The sequence below is a fragment of the Cucumis melo genome, chromosome 7, assembly GCF_025177605.1.
Source record: "Cucumis melo cultivar AY chromosome 7, USDA_Cmelo_AY_1.0, whole genome shotgun sequence".
In the NCBI taxonomy this organism is placed as follows: domain Eukaryota; kingdom Viridiplantae; phylum Streptophyta; class Magnoliopsida; order Cucurbitales; family Cucurbitaceae; genus Cucumis; species Cucumis melo.
In genome coordinates, this window is record NC_066863.1 from 1,118,984 (window position 1) to 1,146,222 (window position 27,239).

General features: G+C 33.6%; 3 protein-coding genes across 3 annotated transcripts; 1 reads left to right on the forward strand and 2 right to left on the reverse strand.

The window, feature by feature from the left end:
• Positions 1 to 334: 334 nt before the first annotated feature.
• On the reverse strand, positions 335 to 9,131 carry LOC103493901 (pentatricopeptide repeat-containing protein At4g33170-like). Its single transcript, XM_051087696.1, has 7 exons — positions 8,944 to 9,131; positions 7,324 to 8,205; positions 6,339 to 6,789; positions 6,173 to 6,243; positions 5,958 to 6,082; positions 5,228 to 5,525; positions 335 to 3,421 (listed from the first exon to the last, which is right to left on the reverse strand). Exons 2-7 carry the CDS (start codon positions 8,107 to 8,109, stop codon positions 410 to 412), a joined length of 4,743 nt encoding a protein of 1,580 aa, XP_050943653.1. The 5' UTR covers positions 8,110 to 8,205; positions 8,944 to 9,131; the 3' UTR covers positions 335 to 409.
• A 6,810-nt stretch (positions 9,132 to 15,941) lies between these two features.
• On the forward strand, positions 15,942 to 16,373 carry LOC103493712 (uncharacterized). The gene has a single exon (XM_008454576.3). It carries the CDS (start codon positions 15,942 to 15,944, stop codon positions 16,371 to 16,373), a length of 432 nt encoding a protein of 143 aa, XP_008452798.1.
• Positions 16,374 to 22,352: 5,979 nt separating this feature from the next.
• Positions 22,353 to 26,974, reverse strand: LOC103493710 (G-protein coupled receptor 1). The gene is made up of 9 exons (XM_008454573.3): positions 26,563 to 26,974; positions 25,671 to 25,702; positions 25,418 to 25,587; positions 25,101 to 25,195; positions 24,559 to 24,660; positions 24,417 to 24,473; positions 23,893 to 24,036; positions 23,540 to 23,610; positions 22,353 to 22,840 (listed from the first exon to the last, which is right to left on the reverse strand). Exons 1-9 carry the CDS (start codon positions 26,740 to 26,742, stop codon positions 22,735 to 22,737), a joined length of 957 nt encoding a protein of 318 aa, XP_008452795.1. The 5' UTR covers positions 26,743 to 26,974; the 3' UTR covers positions 22,353 to 22,734.
• Positions 26,975 to 27,239: the final 265 nt, after the last annotated feature.

Genomic DNA, 27,239 nt, shown 5'->3' on the forward strand with positions numbered 1-27,239 from the left:
TCAATATAAATAGCCAATTTTATTTCATTTTAATTAAAAATAAAAGAGAAATTTTCTTCCGCAAGGATCAAAATCGGATTTCTAACCTTGACCCTCCAAACAGGGAATGGGATGGAGTAGAATATAATCATACCTCAATTTTACTTAAAAGTATCGATAATATATTATAGAGAATTAGAAATTGTGATATTTTCACACAGTAATGCTATAGAATTTTATTTCGTATGATTTCGTTATTAAATAAGTAGATATTGATAGCAATGTATTATACTCATCAATCATCATTTGCTAGATGCTCATCAAAATCATCACTAAACAATGGGAGATGCTTGCGTCGACAACCAACAATCAAAGATCTTAATAGTCGTCAAAAGAACAAATGCAAATAATTCGATCGTGGCAATTGATACTACCAGTAATCACCACAGGAACAAGTTCCATTCCTAAAGTGATGGAATCTGTTTGCATCCCTTAAAACAATCTCCCTCTGAGTGAGTTTGGAGATACATTTGATGGCACTGTGGCAATCACCACAAACCCTTAGGTTTTTTATCACACGAATGGTTGCGGAGGGAGGCGTGCTGATCAGCCCGAAAGCTATTGCGAGTTTCTCACTATGATAGTAGAGAGCACGTTCCTTTTCTTCTACTTCGACGTCAAGTAACGTAAAGTCTGTGTCTGGAACATAAGATCCTTCTTCTCTTATTCTTTTCATGAGATCCTCGATTTTCTCGTATATTAGACCAGCTTGTGGATGTGATCGATCGTCTACCACGAATAAATGCACTTTGTTTTTCACGTCAATCCAACTAAAACCTGGGTCCTTCTTAACATTTTTCAGCTTCATCATGTTTCTAGCATCAGTAACATCGTCCCATTGTCTGGAAGCAGCATATATGTTGGATAAGAGGACATAAGCAGACGAGTCGGATGGATCCAAGGCCAGGAGTTTGTCAGCAACACGTTTTGCTGTTTCTGCATCCCCTTTAGTCCTGCAAGCACCAAGCAATGCCCTATACATTGAGGCGGAAGCTTTAAATGGCATCGATGCTATAACGCTTTCAGCCTCTTGAATGCGTCCTGCTCGGCCAAGTGCATCCACCAGACATGAGTAATGCTCGATCTCTGGTGTGATCCCATATGTTTTGAACATTGCATCAAAATACTTGTAGGCTTCAGAAAACAAACCAGAATGGCTACAAGCAGAAAGAACTCCAATAAAAGTAACTTTGTCAGGCTGAATCCCATTTGATTGCATAGTTCTAAAAAGATTCAGGGCCTCATCAACTTGCCCATGTTGGGCTAAACCTAACAACATAGCATTCCAAAAGACAACTTTCCGCACATCCATCTTCCTGAATACACGATAGGCATCTTGAACGCTGCCACATTTGGAGTACATGTCGACTAGGGAAGTACCAACAAAATGGTCCAATGAATAATCCAACTTAATAACATTAGCATGAATCTGTTTTCCTTGTTCAAGAGCGGTTAGACAAGAACTAGCTTTGATGAGGGTAGCAAAGGTATATTCATCAGGTTGAACCCCGGAGACCCTCATTAAATGGTACACAGAAAGAGCATGATCCTCATCTCCATTTTCGACGTATCCTGAGATCATAGTCGTCCAAGCAACTTCATCGGGTCTGCTAATTTCACCAAACAATTCAAGAGCATTTGGCATGTCTCCACATTTGATGTACATGTCCAGAACGCCACTACTGACCCATAAATCATTGTTGAATCCAAGCTTGATTGCATAAGCTTGAATTTGTTTCCCTTGCTTTAGATTGATCGAGCAACCAGAAGCTTTAATTGCAGTTGCCAGTGTGATTTCATCAATCGGCATACCCATTTCATGCATCAGACTAAAATGTTCCAATGCCTTTCTACTTTTGTTATTCTTTATGTACCCAAACATAATTGCATTCCAAGAAGCCAAATCAAAATCATACTTGCAATGCAACAGAAACTCGGCCTCGTCCACTTTTCCGCTCTTCGAGTACGAGTCAATAAGTGCTGTTGATACAAAACTGTCATTAATAATACCACATTTTATGGCATAGACATGAACCTGTGATCCGAGAGTGAAATACTCTCCTTCATCACCTGTGGAGCAAGCTCTTAAAACACTAGCCAAGGTAAATTGATCCGGTTTCAGGCCATCACGCAATAGATCTCTAAATGTGCAGATTGCCTCCATTACAAGATTATTCTGGGCATAACTGGATATCATTGTGTTCCACGAAATAAGATCCAATTCTGGCGAGTTAATGAACGTCTTTTCTGCAGCATAAACAACCCCTGCCTTAGAGTACATGTTCATGAGACTATTTGAAACAGAAACTACTGGAGCAAAACTTGATTTTATAACAAGTGCATGTATTTGTTCCCCCAAATCAAGATCATCCGCCCCAACAGCTGCAGATAAAATGATGACTAAAGTTACATTATCATATCCTATTGTTGATCTTAACAGACTCTTAAAACAATCGATGGCTGCTAAAATTTGGCCGGCATGCAGATACTCTGTTAACTTCTTGTTCCAAGAAAATATATTTGAACCTTGGTCGAAGGGAAACATCTTCATTGCGTATGCCTTAACCTGCTCCATGTGCCTCTTTCTGTTATTAGAAACATCACTGTTAACACCACCGATAACACAATGTAAGCTTGAGAAATCAGGAAAAAACCCACTTCGATGAAGTGCAGAGAAGAACCGAAGAGCTTCATCCTCAAAACTATTGTCAACATAAGCCTTGAGCATTACATTCCACAGCACAGCATCCCTTTCAGGCATTTCATCGAACAGTAAACGAGCTTGACCAACCAGGCCATATTTGCAGTATATATTCACAAGAGCCCCTGAAACAAACAGGTCCAATTCCAAGCCAATTTTAGCGGCATATCCGTGAACAGCCTCGGATACCTGCACAAAGCCAGACAGTAAACACAGCTTCAACAATGGCGCCAAGGTAAGTCGTGTTATTGAAAAACCAGACTCGCGTAAAAGCCCAAAGAGGCGAAAGCCCTCAAGAACATTCTCGTAACTGGAATCAGCAAAGTGGGCATAGGCAGCCAAAATGGAGTTCCATGTTACGAGATCACGATCAGAACTTTTATCAAACACCTGGCGTGCAGAACAGAGAGACCCACATTTAAAATACATAGTGATTAGATTGTTCGTCAGAAACCGATCAGGGAGGTCGCCGGAGGTTACGACACGTGCATGAGCTCGCTTCCCGAGCTTCAAATCGACCATGGCAATGGCGGAGCGAAGAAGAGAGAACCATTGAGAAGAGGAAGAAGACGACGGGGAAGATGAAAGAAAGGAGAATCGGCAAAAAAGTAGAAACGGGCAAGCGAAACTCGTACGAGAGGAGATAGAGGGCACTTTGAGATGGGCTCGCAAAAGCATTTTCTAAATGCATCAAATTCGATTCCCGCCTCCTAACGTCAAAATCCTGGAATGACGAACATTCCACCATTGAAACCCAATCGCCTCGCTGGGATTAAAAGACCCAAACTCCATTCTTTGAGGAGAGGTGAAGCTTCATCCAATCGAATCACTTGATAATGAACTGCTCACCACAGCGGCCGGATCAATCCACCGAGAAGAGAGAAAAGGTCGACTGTGATTGAGAAAGAGAGAGAGAGAGAGAGAAAAAGAGACAACAGCCCAAAACAGAGAACGACGGCGCAACTTGCTAGACGATCGGAGATGGTGGCGGGAGAACGAAGACGCTGAACGAAAGAAAGAGAGACACAATCGAACTCGAGAGGGAAAATATATTTTAAAGTTTAAACGACATAATTTTCATACTAGTTTTTATTTGGTCATGAATTTTAAGCTATCCTTACATCTTGATTTAAATTTAGTCTATACTTTATATTACAATATTGATTTTAAAGAAAGGTGCATTCATTAAAATATCGTCGATTATTGATGAATTAGACGTTAAAGTGCATTGGATTAGTTTTAAATAATTGTAAAGTGATATTTTAAATAATCATTTTCAAAAATAGCAATATTGAAACTATTTTAAATAATCATTTTCATTTATTTCTTTTTTAATTAAGAGGTACTATCCTTTAGATTTTACTGATATTTTTTTCGAAATTTTTATATTTTATATTTTATAACAATGAAATGAAAAAAAAATGATAAAAATATTAAAATTGGAGAAAAGGAAGAGACATGTGATGTGATATTTATAATTAATTTTAATAATAATTGAAAATATAGTGAATTTCGTTGATTGTAATTCTTAAAAAATAATCCATAAACATCAACACTAGATACTAAAAATATTATATAAAAAACAAACAAAATGGGTGTGAATAATACAAAATATAGCAAACATTTAAATGGGATATAAAAAATTTGATTAATTTTACAATATTTTATAGATAGTTTCAATATTTTGTTATTTTTAAAAAGATCAAAAAAATACTGACATAAATTTTGAAACTAACAACTTGTTGGATGATATACTAATTGTTAGAATACAAGGAAATAAGATTATAAAGTTTGATAATATTAAGAAAAATGAATTGACCAAAAATTATAAGCCGAGGACCACCAAACACCACTTACTTTTTATACTTTTGAAACTAGAAGTTCAATTTCCTCTTCCCATGGAGGAGCTCAAGACAAGAGACTCCCGATTATACAGAAATTTGACATACGGTCTACTTGTTACTTTGAAAATCAGGGTTGACAAATCAGTTGGAAACATGATTTCTGATGAATTACATTCTAATATGAATTTTATACATATATCTAAGAATGAGAAAGAGATTCAAAGTAAAAAAAAGAAGCTATGTAAAGAACTGACAAAAATTTAAGGTACAAAGTAAAACCTAATGAAACAAAGTAGCTGCAAAGAGATTGCCGATTCAGGGCTAAAAAATGTTAAACCCCTGTCAACCGGTTAAACTTGATACAATTCTACTTACTTTTCACCTTCTTCATCTTTCCCTTCATTTTCCTCTCTCCTAATTCTCTCTCTCTTTTTTTTTTCCTTTTTTTCTTTTTCTTTTTTTCTTTTTTCTCTTTTTCTGTTTTGACCTGAATAATCCCTTTTCCCCACCTCTAACCATTTACGGTACAACAACAATGCTGACTATCACAAGTATGATTTCATGGCTTTTTTCTTAGTCAAAAAGAAAGAAAAAAAAACTCCTAGACTTCCCTGTGCTTCTCTCCTTCCTCCATGGCTCAATAAATCACAACTCTAAGCAGTCCTGGTTGTGGTTCGCTAAAGTCGAGGCCTTCCTCTTCGATCAAATATCTCTGTACAGCCACTGGAAGTCTAGCAGGAGTGCGGGAGCCTCGAGTGTGGTGTCCTGTTCCAACACAAATATAAACCTGTAGACGTTGTCCAGAGGCCCTGGCAGTACTCCTCAGCACACTCAGTTCGTGCTTCAGGACGTGAATAGCTTCGCTGACATGCAGTCCGTGCAGGTCAATCATACGTTCGTGCCCCCTTCCATTTCCTTGATTGTCTCCACCTAAATGATTCCTGAAGAAATAGTGTCCACGACAACAACAAGCAGAACAGAAAAAGAAATGTTAAGGTAGTTGTAGAACTCAAGGACACAATTGCACAACCTATAGAACAGACCCAGTTCAAGGCCGTAGAAATATTTAGCCAGTTATCAAGAAATTCAGGAAATTCCTGTGGTCGCGGTGAATGTCTTAAGAAAAGTGTGCCATCGCTCTTTGAACCGTTCTTTGAAGGATCAAAGCCATGCCAGAACAATAGGATGATTCAGTCCAAGTAAACAAAGATATAGGTTCTACAAGAAATATATTGATACGCTTCTACATTTTACCTTTGAGCTCAGAGTTGCAAGAATGACAATATTATAATAGGAAAATCAAAATCAACCATGAAATTTCACCTGAATCGACCTTGTTTGAGTCTAGACAAAAGCAGCGAAGGGAAACAAACCTCTGCCGATAAATAGATTCTTGGGCCCTTCCATGAGCTGCCTTCATGTGCATATTATGTAACTGTCCCTTTACACTTAGTTCCTTTGCTAGAGCCTTATTACCAATGAGGTACGCTTGTCGTGCCTATTTTGAAAGATAAAAAAGAGCAATTACCTGAGCTAGATTTGAGTGGGGGAAGGACAAAGAAGAGAATCAACAGCCACTCTTACACACCTGTTCAAAATATGCATTTCGCAGGCGTGCATGATCACGTGCTTCCTCCCGCTGCTCAGAATACATGCTTGCTGCCAAGTTACTAATGTTTAAGCAGACATGCATACAAAATTTCGTCCCAAATCACATCAACACAGAAAATAAATTGCAACAAATAAGCAATTACCAACTGCTTCGCCTGTTTCAAGCCAAACTGGAGCAGCCCGAGCTGAACCACGGTGTAGCAACCTCTCACTATAGGTGTCTTTCCCATGTCCACCAGTAGTGTACTTGCTAGTTAACATATGAGAACTTCTACTTGAGCCAATAGAGTCATCAGCAGAACCGTTTCCATTGTACTTCCACATACCAGAATCCTGAGATGCCAATTTCCTGACAGTGGAAGCAAAATCAGTAGCACCTCTAGACGGACCGGTGCTGGACTTGAAGAAAAGCATGCCATCCTTATCAGAAGAAAGATAAGGATTGGTACTTTGTTGAAGATCAGCCCCATCAAATTTTGGATGACCATTTTGACCACCTGACACTGCAAGTGCAGGAAAGTCCATTGCACTAAGATTCGGGGCAGACATTGTCTTGGAATTCAGATTTTGACTTATCCCACCATCAACTTGAAGCTACAGTTTAAAAAAGTACAGTATGATAACTATTGAGTTGTAAATGCAGCGACACAAAAGATAAAGAGAGCATGATTATGATCACGAAAACTGGCTGGCAAATTCTTCATACGAAAAGGAAGACGTGGTTCTTAATAAAGCAAAAGCGTACCATACAGATCAAATAGTTCAAACAATGTATGAGCCATCAGAAAAATTATCACTCCTATTCTGTGAAGCAACTTTATAGGTTCAACTCTATCACAAAGTTATATCATGGAAGACCTTATATGATATTTTTTTAAATAACGAGAAATAGCCATCAGAAGTTGTGAGACAGAAATTAACTTCCCCTCCAAACTATTGAGTAGAAAATGAGTTGTTCGATGTCAAAATGTATGTATATGTTAAAAGGAAGGGAGAAACCAAGATGTTAAAATGTTTTTAAGATAACGAAGATGAAGTGCTACTTCCACATGATGCCTTGAAAAGTCACTTAACTCTAATTGATTTAAAATTTTACTTTATTTACACATTTTTCAAAAGTCAACTTACCTCTAATTGAGTGAGCATCTCAACAGTCAGGTTTAAGTCACCTCCGTTGGCAAAATAAACTTCTGCAAGGCTTTCAGCAGCAAAACCAGGGAACTGTAGAGCCAAAAACTCAACAGGGTTCAGAGTATCACTTTCATCAATCGTTGTTTGCTCACTCAAGACATCCATGGCCAATCCCCTCCCAGAGTTTCCGTGATAAGGAAGGTGCCGCTCGTTGCCAACCAGTAGATTACTGTTCAGAACTGGCTTCTGCCAAGGCTTATTTGAAATTTGGAAAAGACTGGCTGAAGATGGATCTTCTCCGTAAGAAGCAGTTGAGAATCTGAACTTTTCAGCAAATTGGCTGCCATTAAAATGATTTAAATTTGAATCCTGCTGATCATTCAACAAATATTCATTGCCAGTAGTAGCAGCAAATAAAGAGGCTTCGCTGTCATCGTGCAAGGATAATCCTGCCAACGAAATATTTCCAAGAGATAGGTTCTCATCTTCTCCCATTGACTTGAAATCAGGGGTGATATCATCAGGGAGCTGATGCCTCCAGAATTGACGGGCCTCATCATCAGAATTATTTGATACAGATGACTCGGTCCGATCTAGAACAGCCTTTCCTAATGTCCCAGAAGAAAATCTTTCTGTCAAATCTGGTGCACTACTACTTCCAACTGGAGATGCTCTGAGGGCAAAGGGAATAAACTCAGCAGCATTTGGATTCAAAGCAGTCACCTTGCTTCCAACGTTTAGTTTTACCTCGCTGGTTTGCGTTCCCTTCTTGGATACATTCATTATATCTAATACAAAATAGAATACTCACATGTATTTGAAAGGAAAAGAAAAAATCCTGTAGGGAAAAGCTCGTGTTTTTGTAGCCTCAACCAAAACCTGCAAAGTATGATTCGGGCAAGTTAGTAAATCAAATAAACCAAAATAAATTAATATCCATCCATGTTAAAAGACATTAAATTTCTTGTTCCCAGACATACTCCTAATCTAAAATGAAAAAGAACTCCAGTTATTCAATACACCTCCATGTAGAAACTGTATGAATTATCCACTAAAAATCAATCCACTGCAACAAGGACAGTGGACACTTTAAAATAGAACTAACCCGCATCATTTAAACTATAAATTTAAAGTCTCATCTAGTAGAGACGAGATAAAATAACCATTCAGCTCATGAATTTTCCACACACGTCATGTTATCAGAAACACTTCAAGTGAGCTAAGTACTAGCTACATGAATATAAACCAAAAACATTTATTACAATTAATGTAAATGAAAAGGCAACATTTGTACAACCAAAAAACTACCAAAGGAGAATAACAACAAGAGAAAGAAGAAAACTACCTGTGGACCTGATAATCTGAACCTGACCATAAACATAAATTACCAAACTTTATATAACCGATATAACCAAACCAGTAAAGCTCAACCAGAATCAGAATCTCGTAACTACACACCCCAAATTAAAGAGATCTCAGAAAATTCAATGCAAGAAATCGATAACAGAAATACCCAAATTAGGTACAGAATTATATTGCTACTGTACACATCGACGACCTAAAATTAAATCGATGGATTGTAAAGACAAGCTGTAAAGAGAATATACTGATGTATACCTTTACGAAACAAATCGAAGGGATCCATGGAAACGGATCGGATGAAGTCAGAAGGGTAAAGAATTAAAGATAAAGACTCGAATTTTATCTTCAATTACGAACTTCTTTGTGAGTATTTCTCTCTTTCTCTCTTCGGTGTTCTATGAACTTTCACAAACTCGTCTCCTCTCCCCCACCTCTCTCTCTCTCTCTCTCTCTCTCTCTCTCCTTCTTCTTCTTCTTCTTCTTCTTCTGTAGGAGAAACCCTCTTTGGCTAATAGCAGCAAGAAGCACCTCCACCACCACAAAAATATAAATTTCAAAATGACCATTAAGCCCTTCGCCACTCAATTTGACCTTCTTTTTTAATTAGGTTAAAATCTTAAAATATCATTCCCTCTCCCCTATTTACTTTCTTTATTTCCTTTTTTTTTTTTTTTTCTTTAATTGACTTTCTTAGCGTTTATAAATATATAAATGAGTTTAGAAAACACCTCTAAATTTATTTATACTGATTTTTAATAAATCGTAATACTAATTTTTTGGTTTAACTTCTTTTGTTGTTGAGTTCTTTAGATATTGTCTATAACTACACTAATCAGAAGAAAAAAATATTAAAATAGAAAAATACTCCATATGCATCAATTTAATGGATCAAACATGCTAACGATGAACTTGTAGCTTAAGATTAGCTTTAAATTTTGAGTTGAACTTTCTTACATATAGATCAATATCAAATCTTTCCGACTATTCTCTGACCTTTGAATGTGTATAACGCCGATTTTATGAATGAATTTTTGTATGAAAAATATATCTAATGAAATTTGTAGAAGAAAGTCGATGAAATATCTCAAGTACACCCATAAATAAAAGAATGATTGAAAGTTCGAGAATCAAATTTGTTGTTACTACAATCTAAAATAGAACCAAATCTAACGACTACGAACAAACATATATTATATTTATATAAATATAGTTTAGTCCATTAGTTAATAGTATATTTTGAAATTTTGTATCTAATAGTTATTAAAAATTAATTGAGCAATTAGCTATGATTTGTATATATATATATATATAAAAGAAAATAAGTGAGTTAAAATTAAAGAGATAAGCACAAGTTTGGGATTTGAAAAAAGCTTTCTATTCTCCAACAAATCAAAGCATCCACTTATTCTTCTTTTTAATTATTTAATACTTAATAATCTTTACACCTATTCTATTTATTTTTATATTTGTTCTGTATGCATTTTACAACGAACTATCTATATATTATAATGAATAATTCGTATGGAGTGAAAAAAAAAATTATTTGCAGAAATATTAAAAATAAATAAATAAACTATATGAAATCGAATAGATTTTGCTATATTACGATAAAAAAAAAAAAATTAACTTTCTTTTGGAGCACTCTACATTTAAGTCGATTAACAAAGACATAAATATTCCGCTTTGAAAAATGGATTTTCATTTTACATATTTTGTGATGTTTTTTTTTAAAAAAATATATATGACAATTTAAATATATATATATAAAATTTCATATTCTATATTTGATAAAGAAATGGTAAACATTAATAGATTTTTATACTAAAATAAATTAATTTATCAATATTCATGTGTTTATTTATAAATAATAATAATATTTCATATTTGCTTTTATGTAGAGATGTTAATTAATTTTTAAAATTATTAGTAGAGTTGAATTATAAGTTTTAAAGTTTAACTTTTAGAAACAACAAAAATTAAAATATTTTTAATTGTACTTTTCTCAATCACTTGATAAAATGTTTTCTAATGTTTATTTTAAATAAATGTTGTAATGGAAAACAATTTATTTAATAAATGGTAAATTGATAAATGTTAGTAGTGTTATATCAAAACTAAGTTGATTTAGTGTTTTAGTGAAATTCGAAAATATTCAACCAATATCTGAACTAAAATGATGTTGAAAGATACGATCTCGTGATTGTACATTATCAACTCGAGTCCGATTAAGTTGACATGTTTTCGACCAATCTATTCGTTCATACAATCGCGTGGTGTTTGTTTAATATAATTTTAATAAGGAGTTAATTTTAAAGTAATTGTGTTTATTTGACCTAAGATAGGTAAATTCAATGGCTTTCATTAGGTGTCTTTTGGTCTGCCTTAGAGGTCATATTGGTTCATTTTGGGGAACACAATGGTTTTCCCTCTCTCTCTTTTTCATTATAGTTTTCCAGCCTTTTCTCAATAGAAATATAAATTAAAATCATAAATGGTTTTTGGTATTTATTTTTTGTTTTTTTTTTTTAATTTTTATTTCGCTCGTATTTTTTTCTTAAAATAAATTAAATATACAAACTCGATAACCATTTGGTTTTAACTATTTTTAATTGTTTTAATCAAACATCTTTAAGTGTTACGTTAATATGTATGTATGCGTGTATAATATGTATGTATGTATGTACACGTACCATACATACACATACGTACGATATGTGTTAAAATATGTGAGGTGCAATTGCCAATTATTCTTATTTCAATTCTCAATTAAATTTCAAACAGACCCACGGAGTCTCTATGTATATATTTAGTATGAATTGAGTCTTTAATCCGTTCATCATCCTATATCATCCATCAATCTTAGTTCTTTTATTACATTTAGTGATATATAATGGAGGAGAGACTTCTTCAACGAAATAAAGTGAAATAAAACATAATCCGTAAGAGATAACATCTACTTGTCAAACTCTCTTGCATGAGTGTGGAAAGAAACAACCATCAAAAGTTTATCTTTTTATTACACGAGGAAAAAAAAATAGGTCACTCCAAATACTCTCCACTTACTACTAATTAAAAAACAAGAAAAACTGACAATTGTATAACATGCGCAAATTAACGATAACATCATATATTATAGAACTCAGTGGATTAAAAATTGCACTCTCATTTACAACATCAAATCAATTGGTTAGACCAAAAAGTGAGAAAGAGAATTGTTGATAGGCTAAGGAAGTTGAGTAAAATTGGTACTTTGCTTCAATATTTTTAGGAAAATTACAAAATAGAGCAGATATTTGTTGGGCCGAAATCTTAATAACTAAAAGGTATGGGCCTGTGGCCCAATCCAATAGACCCACGCCCCTACTTTTCCAGCTACAATACAAATTATACAACACAATACAAACACGCCAGAACGGTACCGTTTTCTCTGTGAACAACATAGACCTATGCATTCCCGTGCCGCCACTTGTACCTGTGGGGACCAACACTATTTCACACGTGCATCTCACGCGCTATGTGGATTCCATTTCTTAATACAAACACTTAGTAGACTAAAATGTATTAATTAATTTAATTAATTGCATGATGGCCCAACTAAAATTTACCACATCATGCCAATTATTATTCAGTTAAAATTAGATTATGATAAAATAATCAGTAAAATTTTGTATTTTCTTTTTTTCTTTTTGTCACGTATATGTATTTTTTAAATCTTTTGAAAATACAGTCAATTAAAAAAATATAAAAAATAGTAAAATTGACTAAATTTAACAAAATTTCAGACACTATTAATAACTGACATTGATAGACACTGAAATGATCTTATTAGTGTCATTGATAGATGACTCCAAAATTTGAATATAGTTTGTAAATATTTTAGTTTATTTTATAGAAATTAAAAAAACAAGTTTTTCAAAACATTTATTTTGTGAACTACTTGAAATTTAATCTTAAATCAAGCATAAATTAAAAAAAGGAAAAAAAAGATTTTAGGCCTTTTGAATTAGAAAATAAATTGGAAAATATTTTAATTAAATGAATATGGATAAATAACAAAAGCCACAAAAAAAGAAAAAGAAGAATGAAAGAAAGATATAGCAAAATGGTAAAATGAAAATTGAGATTTTATCAAACTTATGGACATTGATTTAATAAAAAAGAGAAATATCTGTTTTGGATGTATTTGCATGTGAAAAAAATATTAGCATACTGTGAAATTTGGTCGCATGTGAGAAGAAAAAAATAATAATATTTGTACGAATTTTAAAATAAATATTTTAAAAATTAATAAAATATTAAAACTATTTATAAAATATAGTAAATTTTATTTAACTCATTCATAGTATTTTTTTTTTCTTTTCTATATTTTGGTGATTGGTTTTAATTTTATTTTTTGTTATTCATTAAAAATCCTCTTTTTTAAAATGAAAAATAAGTATAAAAATTTCAATATTTATATTTTAACACGTTAATTATATACATATATTTGGTAGAGTTTAGGAAATTTGAAATTTTACAGACAAAATTTTAAATATTAGTTTGGACTAACTTGAACGAAAAAAAAATTCAATATATGTTAAAAAGTTATATTGGTCTTTTTTTTTTCTTTTAATTTTATTTTTTATTCAATTGATCATGATAGTATCGATAACTTTAATTAAATATATTTAAAATTAACCGAGAAGTACAATATAACAAAACAGCGTGGTGTTAATTAAACTAACTGATAAAGAAATTGTCAGTTTAGATTTTCTCAAACTAAGTCTTTGCTTCTCTTCAAACGACTACCTTCAATTCGGTCGACTCTATGGTCCGAGTAGATGTTGATAATTGAAAGTAGGAGAGCGTGAACGAAACGTGTGAGAAAAGGGAGTGAGGTAAGAAATGAAAGAGGACAAGAAAAGAAGAAGGCAAGGAGGAGAGGGTTCTTTATCAGAATAGCTGTCACAAAAATGGCACTTTGGGAAAATGATAACAAAACAAATTACACAAATCAACATACCCCATTCCTCCCCTCTACTTTTTTCCCACTTATGACAACTATCAAAAATTTCATCTCCCATTTTTTTTTTCAAAACTATAATAATTTGAAATTTTCGTAAAAAATAACGACGTTACTCGTAATTACACTCTTAAACTATAGATTGTAAAAGTTAATTGAGTTCTCAAACTTATACTGGTATTAAAATTAAACCATTAACATTAGTGTATATTTTAATAATTGTACAAATTTGAGAATTCAATTTTTATCGTCTGTGGGTTTAATTTAATTCTACGATAACCATCGTAAAATTCGAGAGTTTAATTTCAATATTTGTATAAGTTTGGGTTAAATTTTGTAATGACGACTACCATTTTCTACTTTAGATGATTTCTTTTTTCGCAAATTGCTTTAATAATATTAATAACAATCACCCATTTTATTTTAAAAAATCTTAAACATAACCCAGCAAAACGGATCAAGTATTTTATGCCATCACTTTTTATTATACTTAAAAACATCTTCACAGTTGTGTCAAATAAGTCTTAAATTTTCTAAAACGTACGATACAATTTCGTGTTCGATAAATCTATAATTTTACAATTTTTCATAAGATTATGATTGCACAATTGAAAAAAACCCTTAAAAGGAGTTGAAAGATAAAAGTCTCATTAAATACTCTTCTTAAGGTTGATGGACAATGTAATTTGAGATTTTCTTGTAATATTGCTGGAGATAAAGATTCTAATTAACATAAAAGATCTCTCTAGAAATTGAAAAAACTCATTCATAAAAGTAAGTTTTTGTTCACAAATTAATTTAGCAAGTATTTAATATAGTATAACAATAAATGCTTAATGTAAATGCCATTAAACATGTGACATAAAAAGTTAATCACCCAAGTAAAATAAAACACAAACTATTATATTTAAGTATACAACATATCTTTTGTCTCGTTCATTGTTTTGATTACTTTTTTTCATGTCATGTCACGTCAAATCACCACTTAGAGAAGTATCGACAATCCCTATCTAAATAACAATATCAATCGCGATATGTTTTAATCAAATATGGAATGAAACTAACTTTTACTTTTATATTTTAAATTTATACCATTGATTCATTGTATCGTAGCTAGTATTTAGTGTAGCAAGAGTTGACTATTATCGTTAGGTGTGACAATGGACTAGTTGAAAGACTACTTTTGGACAAAATCGTCATTGAGTTGACTATAGTTGATTTAGTAAATGTTCAAGTTTACCTCTTGTTAAAGAGTAAAAGTTGGTCAATCAGGTCGGTTTAACTATTTGAAATATTTTTTAAAATGACCTTAAACAATCCCTCTTATTCTTTGATCGATCAATGTCTCAATTTTTCGATTTATCTTACTCATCTATAGTTATAGCTTTGGACAATCCTCACTCCAAATATTCTTTTATAAATAGAGTAGACGAAGGAGTGTACTCTGATATACTTCGTACGTCACATGTTTCCAGAGGGACTATTTATGAGGTTGTATCGAGACTTAATTAATTAATTTATTTATTTTTCAAATGATAGAGACCAATTTGGAATTTCATCCTTTTTTTATATGTATATAATTTATCAAAAGAACTAAAAGGAAAAAGAAAAGATGATTAGATAATGACGTGGAAGAATTGTTGTAAATTTATTGTAAGACCAAACCGCCATTGTTATTGTTATATATAAATCGGAAGTGAAAGCTCATTTTTGCAAGTGATGAAGTTTAAGCCTTCTTCTTCTTCTTCTTCTTCTTCTTCTTCTTCTTCTTCTTCTTCTTCATTTCTCCATTTCTCTCTCAATTTTTCCAGTTCCGGTGAGAAGAGCCATTTGAGGCTCTGAAATGTATGTGATATTTTGGAATCTGCTCATCGACGGCGAGAAAGTAACCGTGCGGGAGTGGGAGAAGGAGAGATAATTTTAACATTCTTGTTTTAATTTAAAAAAGTTTTAAGAAAGAGAAGATAAGATCCATTTTCAGTTTCAAGATTATCAAAATTCAAATCTGTTTACGTCTTTTTTATCCTCTAAATCCCGAATCCGAATCAAATTTTTTCGGTTTTCCATATCTTCAACGAAAAAGATCATCAACAACAAGCTCTAAAAGGGACGATCCAGATTCCAGGCAAGCATAAATTTCTCCTAGATTCTTAATTCGAGATTCAATTAGAGAATTACCTTGCGGATCTTGTTTCGATTCTGAATTTCTCTGTAGCTAATAATAATAATTGGATTCGATCAGACAACAACAATGGCGGCGAAGGTGATCTCCGGAAAGGAACAGATGGCTCCAGTGACGCAACACAGCGGCCAAATAATCGACGTGGAGTCCGTAAAATGCGAGTGTTGTGGATTGACGGAGGAGTGCACTCCGGCGTACATCGGCCGTGTGCGGGAGCGGTACGAAGGGCGTTGGATTTGTGGACTCTGTGCGGAGGCCGTGAAAGACGAATCTCTCAGATCTCATAGCAATATCACTACCGGTGAAGCTGTTAAGAGACATATGAAGTTTCACAAAGCTTTCAAATCTTCAATTCCTCCTCTGAATCCGACGGAGGATTTGATTTCAGCTATGAAACAGCTTCTCCGACGATCGCTGGACTCTCCGAAGAAGGACGGTTCACGATCACTTGGCCGTTCAAATAGCTGTTTCTCCGCCATTCCGGGCCGGCGAAGTCATTAAGGTTTGACGCCGGCCGGCAGTCGTCGTCGTTCGTGGCGGTAAGATGAAAATAAATAATGTTTTAGATTTTAGAATTTCGGATGTAAAATTTTTGCTAGGGCTTTCTTTTGTTTAATTAATTAATTTTTGGATTACGTTGGTTAGTTGTTCTTGAGCAAAAAAAAATGTCGTATTGATTAGTGATCTCAAAGGAGATTTGAGTTTTGAACTTTGCATCATTACCGGAATCTTCTAATTAATTCGATCTTTATCTATTATAATTGTTTTGTTGGAGAATTATTGAAATTATGTGCTTAAGAACCTTCATTAAATGGTTTCTAATTTCAAAGTCTCCCAAACTCATTTTGGTAATTACACTATCAAAGATAGTTTTGGGTGACCTTCAATCTTTAACGACTAATCTTTTCTTTTTTAATATTTGAGTAAATAATTTATTTCTTAGAAAGAGTAACATAATTATTAAGGTGTGATAAGAATTCTATGTTTAGATGATTGGTATAGTACAAAGGAACTAGAAGTCACTAGAAGATACCCTACATCTATGGGATGCTTATATAGACAAGAGCATATTAATATGAAGTAATTTGAGGCAAATAACAAAATCCATTTATATGATGGAGTTGCCATTAACAACTTAATGTTAAAATTGGTTTTTTTAATTCATGGTAATTATAAAAATAGGAAGGGTAAAAATTATCTCCTCAACCTAATATTTATATGGAGTTTAAAGGTTCAATTTTAAATGTTAAATAAGTTCGAGAGTTTAATATTTATATTTTAATAATAGTTGATATATATAAAAAATAGATTTCAAGTCTTAAGTTTGAGCCTTGAGAGTTGGATGCCATACCACAACCTAACTCTAATGCATCTTGAGGGATCTCTCATCCTGAATGGATGTGAGAAGATTCGTAGATTCGTGTCAAGTGGCTCATCGAGGTGCTTGAGTGATATGATTAGAGGGTTGTCGAGAAGATTCGTGCCAAGTGGCCCATCGAAGTGCTTGAATGGTATGATTAGAGGGTTGTTTGTTTGAAACTTTCTCCATATGCAAGTGGAATATGAATGTGTGTATCTTATAAATGCCATTAATTGTAAATCTTTGATGTTAACTGAGTTGGCAGATTTTGTTTCCGAGGTAGTTGAATAAGATAAGGTTGTCGAGATAGATTCTTTTGGTTGGTGCACTCGCTTGGCTAGCAATATCACCCATCGTTTGATGTGTACCATATTGATTGAAGGAGATTGGATGGGTGTTTTTGTTTATATTCCTTCATTCTCCAAAGGAGTGGTTAGGTCCTCTTATTGTATTCTAGATGTTTTCTCCTTCATTTTTAGGGAAGAAGCGTGTTGTTTTGGTTAGTTGTTTGTAAATGAAGTTCTAGTAAAAGAAAAAAAAAAAAAAGCTTTGTGTTATCAAATGGTTTATGCTGTCCTACAATCAACATCATAACCACCGCACAATCATGGCCGCCAAATCGCCACGTCATGTTTCTTTTCTCACATTTTTTCGAAAATCTATCTTCACTACACACCTATTCGAGGATGTGCAAAGGTGCAAATGTATTATAACTTTTAGTCCAAAGTTAACACTATGTTCTAATCATTTTATCGTATTTTCGATCTTTTTAGTTCTTAAATAATAAGTATATTTATTAATTAATTCATTTTTTGTTTTTTAAATTGTGGAGATAGCTGAAAATGAAAAAAAAAACTTTTTAGTAAACAAAAATTTTAAAAATAGAACAACTAAAAACTGAAATAATTAATAAACAGGACCTAAGTTTTAATTTTTTTTTTTATTAAAATAGCAGTTTAATCTATATACTTTGTTATTTGTATCAATTTAGTGTTTATTATAAAGAAAACATCAAATCTTTATGCTAATAAAGTTAGACATTTAATCTTAGAGAGAATTTTTATTCAAATTTAATATAAAGACGAAATCTAACATGGACTAAAACATAAGAATCATTTTTACTTTTACCAAAACTTAGAAGAACAAAAGTATCTTTTCCAATCGTGTATTAACAAGGGTTGCTATCATAGGATAAATTTGTTTAATATAAAAGGTTGACCATTCCATTTAAATTTGGGGAAAGCATTCAATACATACAATCCAATCAAAGTGTTCGTATCTATCTAAAAATATATTCTCCGACCAAAAAATCAAAAGGTTTTAATTTTTAAAAAAGAAAGATCTTTGGGTAAACTCGACTCTATATGTTCCAACAAGATGCTCAGTAATTACACTATAATTCATGTTCTCTAAATCAAAACAACCACAACCGACATAAAGGGTCTTTAAAGCCCTTCTTCCCATCTCAACAAAACTTATAATGTTACCTAAAATAAATGCAGGAAAAAAAAACCTAGACCCATCTAAGTCTTAGCCATAAAATTTATAGTACTACCATAGTAGAAAAAATTGGCATGGGTCCATGAAAATAATGAATCATAAATTAACAAAATTATCTACATGTTAACTAATGATAGAGTGTAATCGAGAGTAGTAGGTACTACGATAGTACCATGATTTTTTTCATCTAGACCCATCTCTATTTGTTTGTTTTAATCATACAAATATAATTTATTTTAGAAAAAGAAAGATTTATGATGCGTCAATGTGTGGTTGGGTATTTACGTAGACGACACGCAAAGCTGGGTATAGGGCAATATTTTTCTAAGTAGAAAAGAGCAATAGATGCACCTATTTGTAGGGATCCCACTCTAATCACACAAAAAATAGATTCAAACATTCCAACAGAGAAAAGAAGAAAAACATGTTAGGCGACAAATTATGATTCAACGTCAAAGTGAGCTTAGTTTGGTGGTAATTATGGTTGAACGTCAAAGTGAGCTTAGTTTGGTGGTAATTATGATTCAACGTCAAAATGACCTTCTTTTAGGAGTGAGTATGATAGACTGAAAAACCAAGATAATTGACTAAAAACTAAAAACTGACCGAACTCAAGGTTGTTAATTGATTGGAGATAAGGATATGTGTTAGCCGTGTTGGTTTCGGAAAAATACAAACATGTAGTATTTTAAAAAGAAAATCCAAAGGTTTAAACAGACCAACAGTTGGTTTGTATTCCTTTATGGTCAAGTTCAGTTTGAACACTTACTAAACCAACCATAGTTCGGTTCAATGATGGTTTGATCGAAAAACCAACTTTAATCGACCAATGGATCAAATGTTCAATCCTTCACCCGCAAACTATTGTACTAAATAATTATGATTAAACAATTTAATGAAATGAAAAAAAGAAAAAGAAAAAAAAATACTAGTCGACAAGACAGGGATATCTTAGAAAAGGTGTATCCAATTTCAACACAAACACATATAGTATGGTTTGATATATTTCTCCCTTTCCTCTATCCACTGGCTTAACAACTATCAAAGAACACCTAATTGGTCAAGAAATGAGAGTCCTGAAGAAACGGGCCAGTGCATGTGCTGTGCCTAGGTTTTCAGCAAAAGGGTCAAGTAAGGGAGGAAGAAACAGAGTTGAAGAGGGTAGGACCATGGCGAGTTGACAGTCCAAGGGCCAAAAGGCCCTGGTGGTTGAATTGAAACACTAGAACCACTTGTAAAAAACACAATGAAAAAATATGTCCAATCAATCAATTGGTATAAGAGATAAAAAGACAAAGGGTGGTTGGTATCAATGCACATGAAAAAGCCATCCCATTCAGACCCACCTATATTCTTATGTGTGTGTATATATATATTATGCCCTTAAAAACCAACACCTTATGAAAAGTTCAGACAAACTAACCTTATTCATCCAGTAGTTGATCTTCATCTTATCACCAAAATCTCTATCCTTTCCAAGCTTTCATCATCCTCCAGAAGTTTCCCCACTTTATTCCTGATATTAGGAAAATGGAATATTATTCACAAGGCAATAGTTATGATTGAATAACATTAGCGTTTCGTTTACTTGTTCTAAATCAATACATTAAAAGAAACAATCATATTCTTCATGTTTCAACTATTTTTTCCAAGTTTCAATCAGTTCAACCCAAATTCATGTATAGAGACAAACATAGATTTTCAATCTGAAATTACCGTTTAGAAATGGGCAGACCAAAAGGCAAATTTCTCCTGGGTTCAATAGCTAGATTTGACGTTAAAACAGCTAGGATGCATCAAAAAACCTGCAGGCAGCATCAAAGTGTCTCTTTATATATTTATGATTAGGTGCTTGTCTGTGTCAAAATTCAACCATAGCGTGCAACGTGTGGAACAACTTTAGTTTACACGTAATTATTCTTTTCCCCAATCATTAGTTGTCATCTCAAGTTTGCATACAGATATACTAACTGCAATAGTTACTCTCAAATTTCTCATCTATACAGGTAATAACATTATTTCGATTCAAAATTATTTCACCATTAATTCTCTACAGTCAAAGTCAATAATACAACAACAATAATAATAAATTTCCAATATTTTATAGCTTTTATTACGGTTGAAATTTCCATATCCTCTTGTACGTACCTTGTCAATTACAGGAAAAAAAAAAAAAAAAAAAGAATTCTGGCCAATTATTTGTTATTAGCTTCTTTTAAAGAAAGAAGCATAATAGCTTATGACTTTGATTGTGTTTGACGTGCTTACCATGAAAAGTTGAAACCCCATAACAAAATTGAAACTATAGAATCATTTGCAACCGTTTTTTAAAATTATATTGCAAAAGATTTAATAGATTATGGTTTGGTTTCTTATCTCCTTTTTCATTTTTTTAAAGAAGATATTTATCAACTTTCTCTTTCCCAAGGGAGAAAATCACTTTGACCCAAGTGACTATTTTAACCTTACAATTTCAATTTCATCTAATTAGACACTAAACATAAATAAATACTACACTTTTTGCCATTGATTCAATTTCTAGTAATTTGCCCGCTAATTTTAACAGAGTCTATTAAAGGCCTTCACAAACTTATTAATTTCAATGAAAACTTCGCACTGAAAATTCACTATGGTATTGTTTTCTCCCAAATTTATCATTTTCATATTGGATGCATGTTTTACGATCCATGGAATGTATAAGAGAAACTTTTTATCTTTTATGATGTTCGGAACAAAAACTAGTTAGAAAGTTAAAATTGCAAAACTTTCCAAGTTTAATGTTACTCTTGCGATAGATATCATTCAAGACATTATTTGATGAATACATCTGAATAGGTTTAGGATCAAATTTGATTTGTTCACTATTTTCTTCTGAACTTCATTTTTAAAAAGGAAAAAAGAAAATGTGAAAAACTACACAGACTAAGCAGGTATATCGACACTTCAAAAGTTCCTTCTAGAAGGATGTAAAACCAAAACAAAGTCCAAAAGACAAGGTTCCCCGGGTTGTAATTCAGTTGAAAAAAATGTCAAAAAGTCTAATCCAAGTCAATTTTGATAATTGAATAAAAGTTAAAATTAAACAAATTTTAAATAATTAAATACGTATTTCGAAGCGATTTTGATAAAAACAGTTTTTCCCCAATTCAGAATCACTAAAAAAAAACATATAGTCGAGAATTTAATTTAAGAGCGAAAATAGCTTATCTGTAGAGAAACGGCAGCTTCCACCTCATGCTTATCTGCAATGGGAAGCGACCGCCATTCGCCACCATTGATAGAGACCACCATCCTATCCATCCAAGACTGAATGGCCAAAGCATGTGCTGCAGCAATTGCGGCGGTCACAGCTCTCAACCTTACAAATGATCAGGGACTGGTGACACTTGCTTTTTATGGAAATTGGAATTATTCACAAGCCACAAACCAAACCCACTAAATTAAAGTAACAAACTACACGATGAAGATAAAATCAAGCTGTCAAATCAGGGTTTAGCAACACAATATTTATCAATAATAAACCTAACCGCACACAAATTTTCAAAGCATTTGGCATAAATAGACCGGTGAGCTGGTGGACTGAAAAGAAGTATCGTAATAAAGTAGACATAGGCAAAAAGTGAGGACCATAATTCTATGATATATTAATAATGAACGGGGTAGCATACAGGGATTCTGATCCAGGCAGCTCAATCTTTTTCTACAATTTTACGGATTCAGTATCCAAAAGCTTTTATAATTCCACAATTTTTCATTCTTGATCACCCAGTTGAGAGACTGCTAAATTTCTCTATCATGCCATCAATTAGAAGAAGAGTGAAGAATCAGTAGCCGTGAAAAACAGCAGATCATGAAAATGACATCAACTGAATGGGATGGTTGTTACCCTACACGGACATTGAATTTGCTCAGCTCCTATATACACGTCCTCCAAAGAAAACGGAGGAAATAAATCTTGTGAAGAAAGGCTAGCCGATGGAGGCATGACCATCGGCTAATTTGCTATGGCTGATCCAGACTTTTCAAGGGAACCATTTCGCCTTCTTGTTGTTGGTTTCGGGATCTTGAATTGCTGGGGAGCCATCTTCGAAGTTTCTCAGGCCAAAACCTGGTTACAATGCACAAAAACAAGCAATCACTCAAAAGAACGTTTATCTGAGCCCAAATGGACAACGGAGGCTTTTTTTTTTGCCCTTCCCCTTGGCCCTGGGCAAGTAAACATTGTATCAGGACTTAAAACTAAGGACCTCTGCTTCGATCCGTATTCATTGTGAATGTATTAATATGATAATTCGTATAATTTCTATAGACACCAACTCACTCTTTTACCAATTTTATCAAGTTTAAATTGTGTTTCTACAAACTTTTTTTTCGATATCCATGAATATTTGGACCAGCTTACCGGACAAGCTGCATAACCATACAACATTTTGGTGTCAAGAAAAACTCTCTTAGTTATTAAGACTATTAGGTCAACCCATAATTATTATTGTGTTTCTACACTAAAGTTTAAATTTCTTATCTAAGCTCAGAAATAAAAGCATTTACGAAAAAATCAGCTATAAAAGATAGCGCGCATTAATTTTATAGCGAAGAGTCATTAACTTTATTTTATTCATTTTTTTCTGAAAGGGGGAGGGGACTTATCATCAATCCTAAACCTTAGTAGAGTTCCATGACCATAGCAACCACAACTATAATAGCGATAGAAAGTAGACACAAATGAAGTTTAGAAAATACGTATAGATTTGGATCTTCATGTGATTCACGAATGAAAAGATAAGATATAAGGAGAAGGTTAACTCACAGGTCTATTCTTTCAGAAATTGCCCGTCGCACTGAAGAATTAAGACCATATGCTATTGAATTGAACAAGCCCTACAGCACATAGTCAATCATAACTAGTTCGTTAATATTACCAACAGAAATAGACTTGTCTCGCATAAATTTGTGGAAAAGCTAATCGACTTGATGATGATTAAGCTGAATGTGAATCATGCATCATGACTGGATTTTGGAACAATTACTAAAATCAATAATGATAAAACCTTGCTATTCTTTTACGTCATTGACATCTGGAAACATCCTTAAAACCCCACACCCAGCATTCATAATCATATACTCAGTTCACAACTATTTCCAAAAAGAAAATTTGGTTACCATTAGAGAAGCCATCCCAACATCAAGAACCGACAGCCAAAAGATTTTATGACCTGGCTCTATGAAATCATGGATACGGTTGATTGTACCAAAAGCCCATGACCCTATGAGGATGAGCGGATAATATCCCCATCTGTTTATAGCCTGTTAGATGAGAAAGGGAAAAGGTCACCATAAATTGAAGGTAACTAATCAGACTCCATCGTGTGATTGATTTAAAATAAGAAAATTATACATGCACACAATGGATGGCAGACTAAGGTATGTTTCTGGATTCTGGACTAATGACAGGTAGAAACATTAAATACCTATAATTTAGTATTGTAGATTATTTTTCTTAATTTATTCATTCAAGCGTCCTTGAAGTTCGTGAGAACAAAAGGATCATCTACCCCTAATGAAAGACAATTATAAAACAATCTTCATTTAGTGTAGTTCTTAGGACATTCTTTTTATCTCTCTCTGACAACATTATTCTTTTGAATCTCTCTAAATCATATCAAAGAAATTATTGAAGATCAAACCTTCATGTCTGCTCTTGCATCTGACTGGTAAGCCCTATCTGAGATGCCAACTGCCATCTAGAAATTCCACAACAGAAAGTTTTATGAAATGCAGAGATGATCAGAGCATATTATATTCTTCAGAAATGATTTGAGAACATACACGGGTAGCATTATTAAGCATGCGTATCACTTGAAAGTAAGTAAAGCCATTGTAGAGAATTGCACCCCAGAGTGGCATGTAAAATGTTATAAAGTGAACAGCCTGCAAGAAAGGACAGAGTTAAGTAAGAGTAGGATGAAAATACAAACACAGTTAAAGTTGTAGGTTTATAACAAAAAGAAAAAATCTTTATTTTTCTACTATAAGAAATAAATCACATTCTTTAATCATTACTAGCAATAGCATTTACATACGGGTGGGAATCTACAATGCAGTGAATTGCAAATGGAGATCAAAATTTTATTCCTTATGAGTATATTTCATGTTAAGTTTAACACTGCATTTCTAAATGAAACCAGTAAGTAGAATGGAAGAAAACTTCACAAGTTCCCATTTGGAAATGACCTAATTATCCTGGGTTTTAAGTGCAATACACATTTTAATTGTCGTCTCATCCTAAAAAAAACACTTGCATCCCAGTAACTAGTTATAATAAATAAAAACACAATCATGCTTGAAGGAGATGATTCAAAGTTGCCCACCTTTCCTGTACGACTTGACTGTGCCCAACACCAAGTACCCAAATGTCCATGGTTATTACCAATTGAACGTATAACAGTCAACACTAGCGATGTTCCTGAAATAAAATATGCACTCAAACTACCATCCAAGATTATAAAATAAGTTTAATAACTCGTATATCAAATAAGATTAGTTGCAGACTTGTAGTAATACTAATTTCGGAAATAAAAAAAGGGACATTAAACGTCCCCAACATTATCTACATTGTAAAAAGAAAAAGGGAAGTAGAAACCAAAAGCAAAATGAGATGCCACAAATGTAACAGCTAAATTCGTACCCCATACATACAAGTGAAACATAGCCTCCAAATCTTCAACGTCGGTTTTGTGTCTAACAACAGTACGGTGAAGGGTGAATGCAATTGTTGTAGTCCACAAAAACGATGCCACGCAAAAGAAATGAGTGCTATAGCCCTGAGTATAACAGTAAAATCCAGTAGCAGGATCCCTAAATTGAGAACAATGCTCATCAGTAACGAGTTAGAACTACAAAGTGAATCCATTTTGAGAAGATGACACCTGGAATCCTACCCAATCATAGTGAAGAAACTGCAAAGCATATCCTGCATCCCAATAAATTACCATTAGTAAGCAAGAATTTTGCAGCTAAGCATCTTAGCTGAAAATTAGAGAAAGCCTCTGGCTCCAGAAATTGCATTTTTCGTATAGTTCTACTTCAAATAACAAATTTGTTCATTTCAGTTCGCAGGAAGGGGATATCTCATCACATGTACACTTGTTAATAAATTACTAAAGCAGCTGGTGAAATCTCACTTTCATAATGTATCACTGAGAATTTAAGACCAGTAGCTGTCCGTGAAAATAAATGTTATCCGTGTTATCTACTTTGTTCGGCGCACACGATTGTCGCGGAATTTAGCATGGTTTCACGGATATTTATGAATCACTAGCAAACAGACAAAAATTCGAGAAGCGACTAAGCCGAGATGCACCGGGAAAATGTATTCCATGCATCAAAATTTGAAGATAAAACTAAGCGCAGTTCGTACCTAACCAAACATTCAAAACTAAATCGAATTTGATAAAATAATCTTCCCACAAAACCCTAGCAGTTACGAGAGACGGTCCGAGAAGAGATCGTAATCAAAATTGAAAAGTTACAGCCAGGTAGAAACAACAACAAGAATCCTAAACTACCAACTATACGCACATGAACACTAGGTAACAATGCTACTGAGCTAAGATAATCGCGCTTCATTGTTCAAGTCTCACGTTGATTTTAGTAAAGTTCATTGAATATTCAGTGCAGCTAAATCTTCAAGATCAATTGTCGAAATCAAATAATTATAATGGAAATCACTGATTCTCGCTAATGATATGAAGAAACAAAGATAAGTAGATCTGAAATAGTGATTAAAAAAGAACAATGTAACGTGAAGAAGAAGAAGAAGAAGATGCGCACGGATAGGGCAAGATAGAAGACGAGCTTGTAGGAGAACTTGCGAAGTTCTTTGAAGAGAACGTAACAGAGCACTATGAATCCCGATCCCACGAACGAAAGACTGGAGGCTCCGGCGATAACCGCCGTGAGAAGTCGATCGCGGCCGAGAATACTCCCGGCAATTCGCACGGCGGGTGCCATCTTTCCGGGGTCGTCACTGCTCGATTACAATCTCCTGGGAGAATCACTGGGGAAGAAATTAGTTCTCGAATCTGAAATGTTGCCGTTTTTGCCGGTTTGTAAATATACCGTTTCTCAATCGCGCCAACACACACGGAATTTTTGCTTCCAGTGTTCCCTGATTTCATTCACGTCCGTCGAGTTGGTTCGCGCGTTCTTATGAACCGGAATATGCGGTTCCGTTCCCGGTTCAGATCGGTATCTCTCATCTTCTATTCCAATCCCCACCCTTTCTCAATTTTTGGTTTAAGAACGTGTGTGGATGTGGGTCTTTATTTATTGTGTTAGTGACATGTGTTTTAATAAATTGAGTTCACATTCATTAAGTGAATTTGGTTATTAAATGAGTGTTCGACCAACCAATTTTCACAATTTAATGTAAAACAACTCAACTTGAATATAAGTTTGTACATTTATCGATCTCTTTTATATCTGTATCGTTTCCCAAATCCACACTA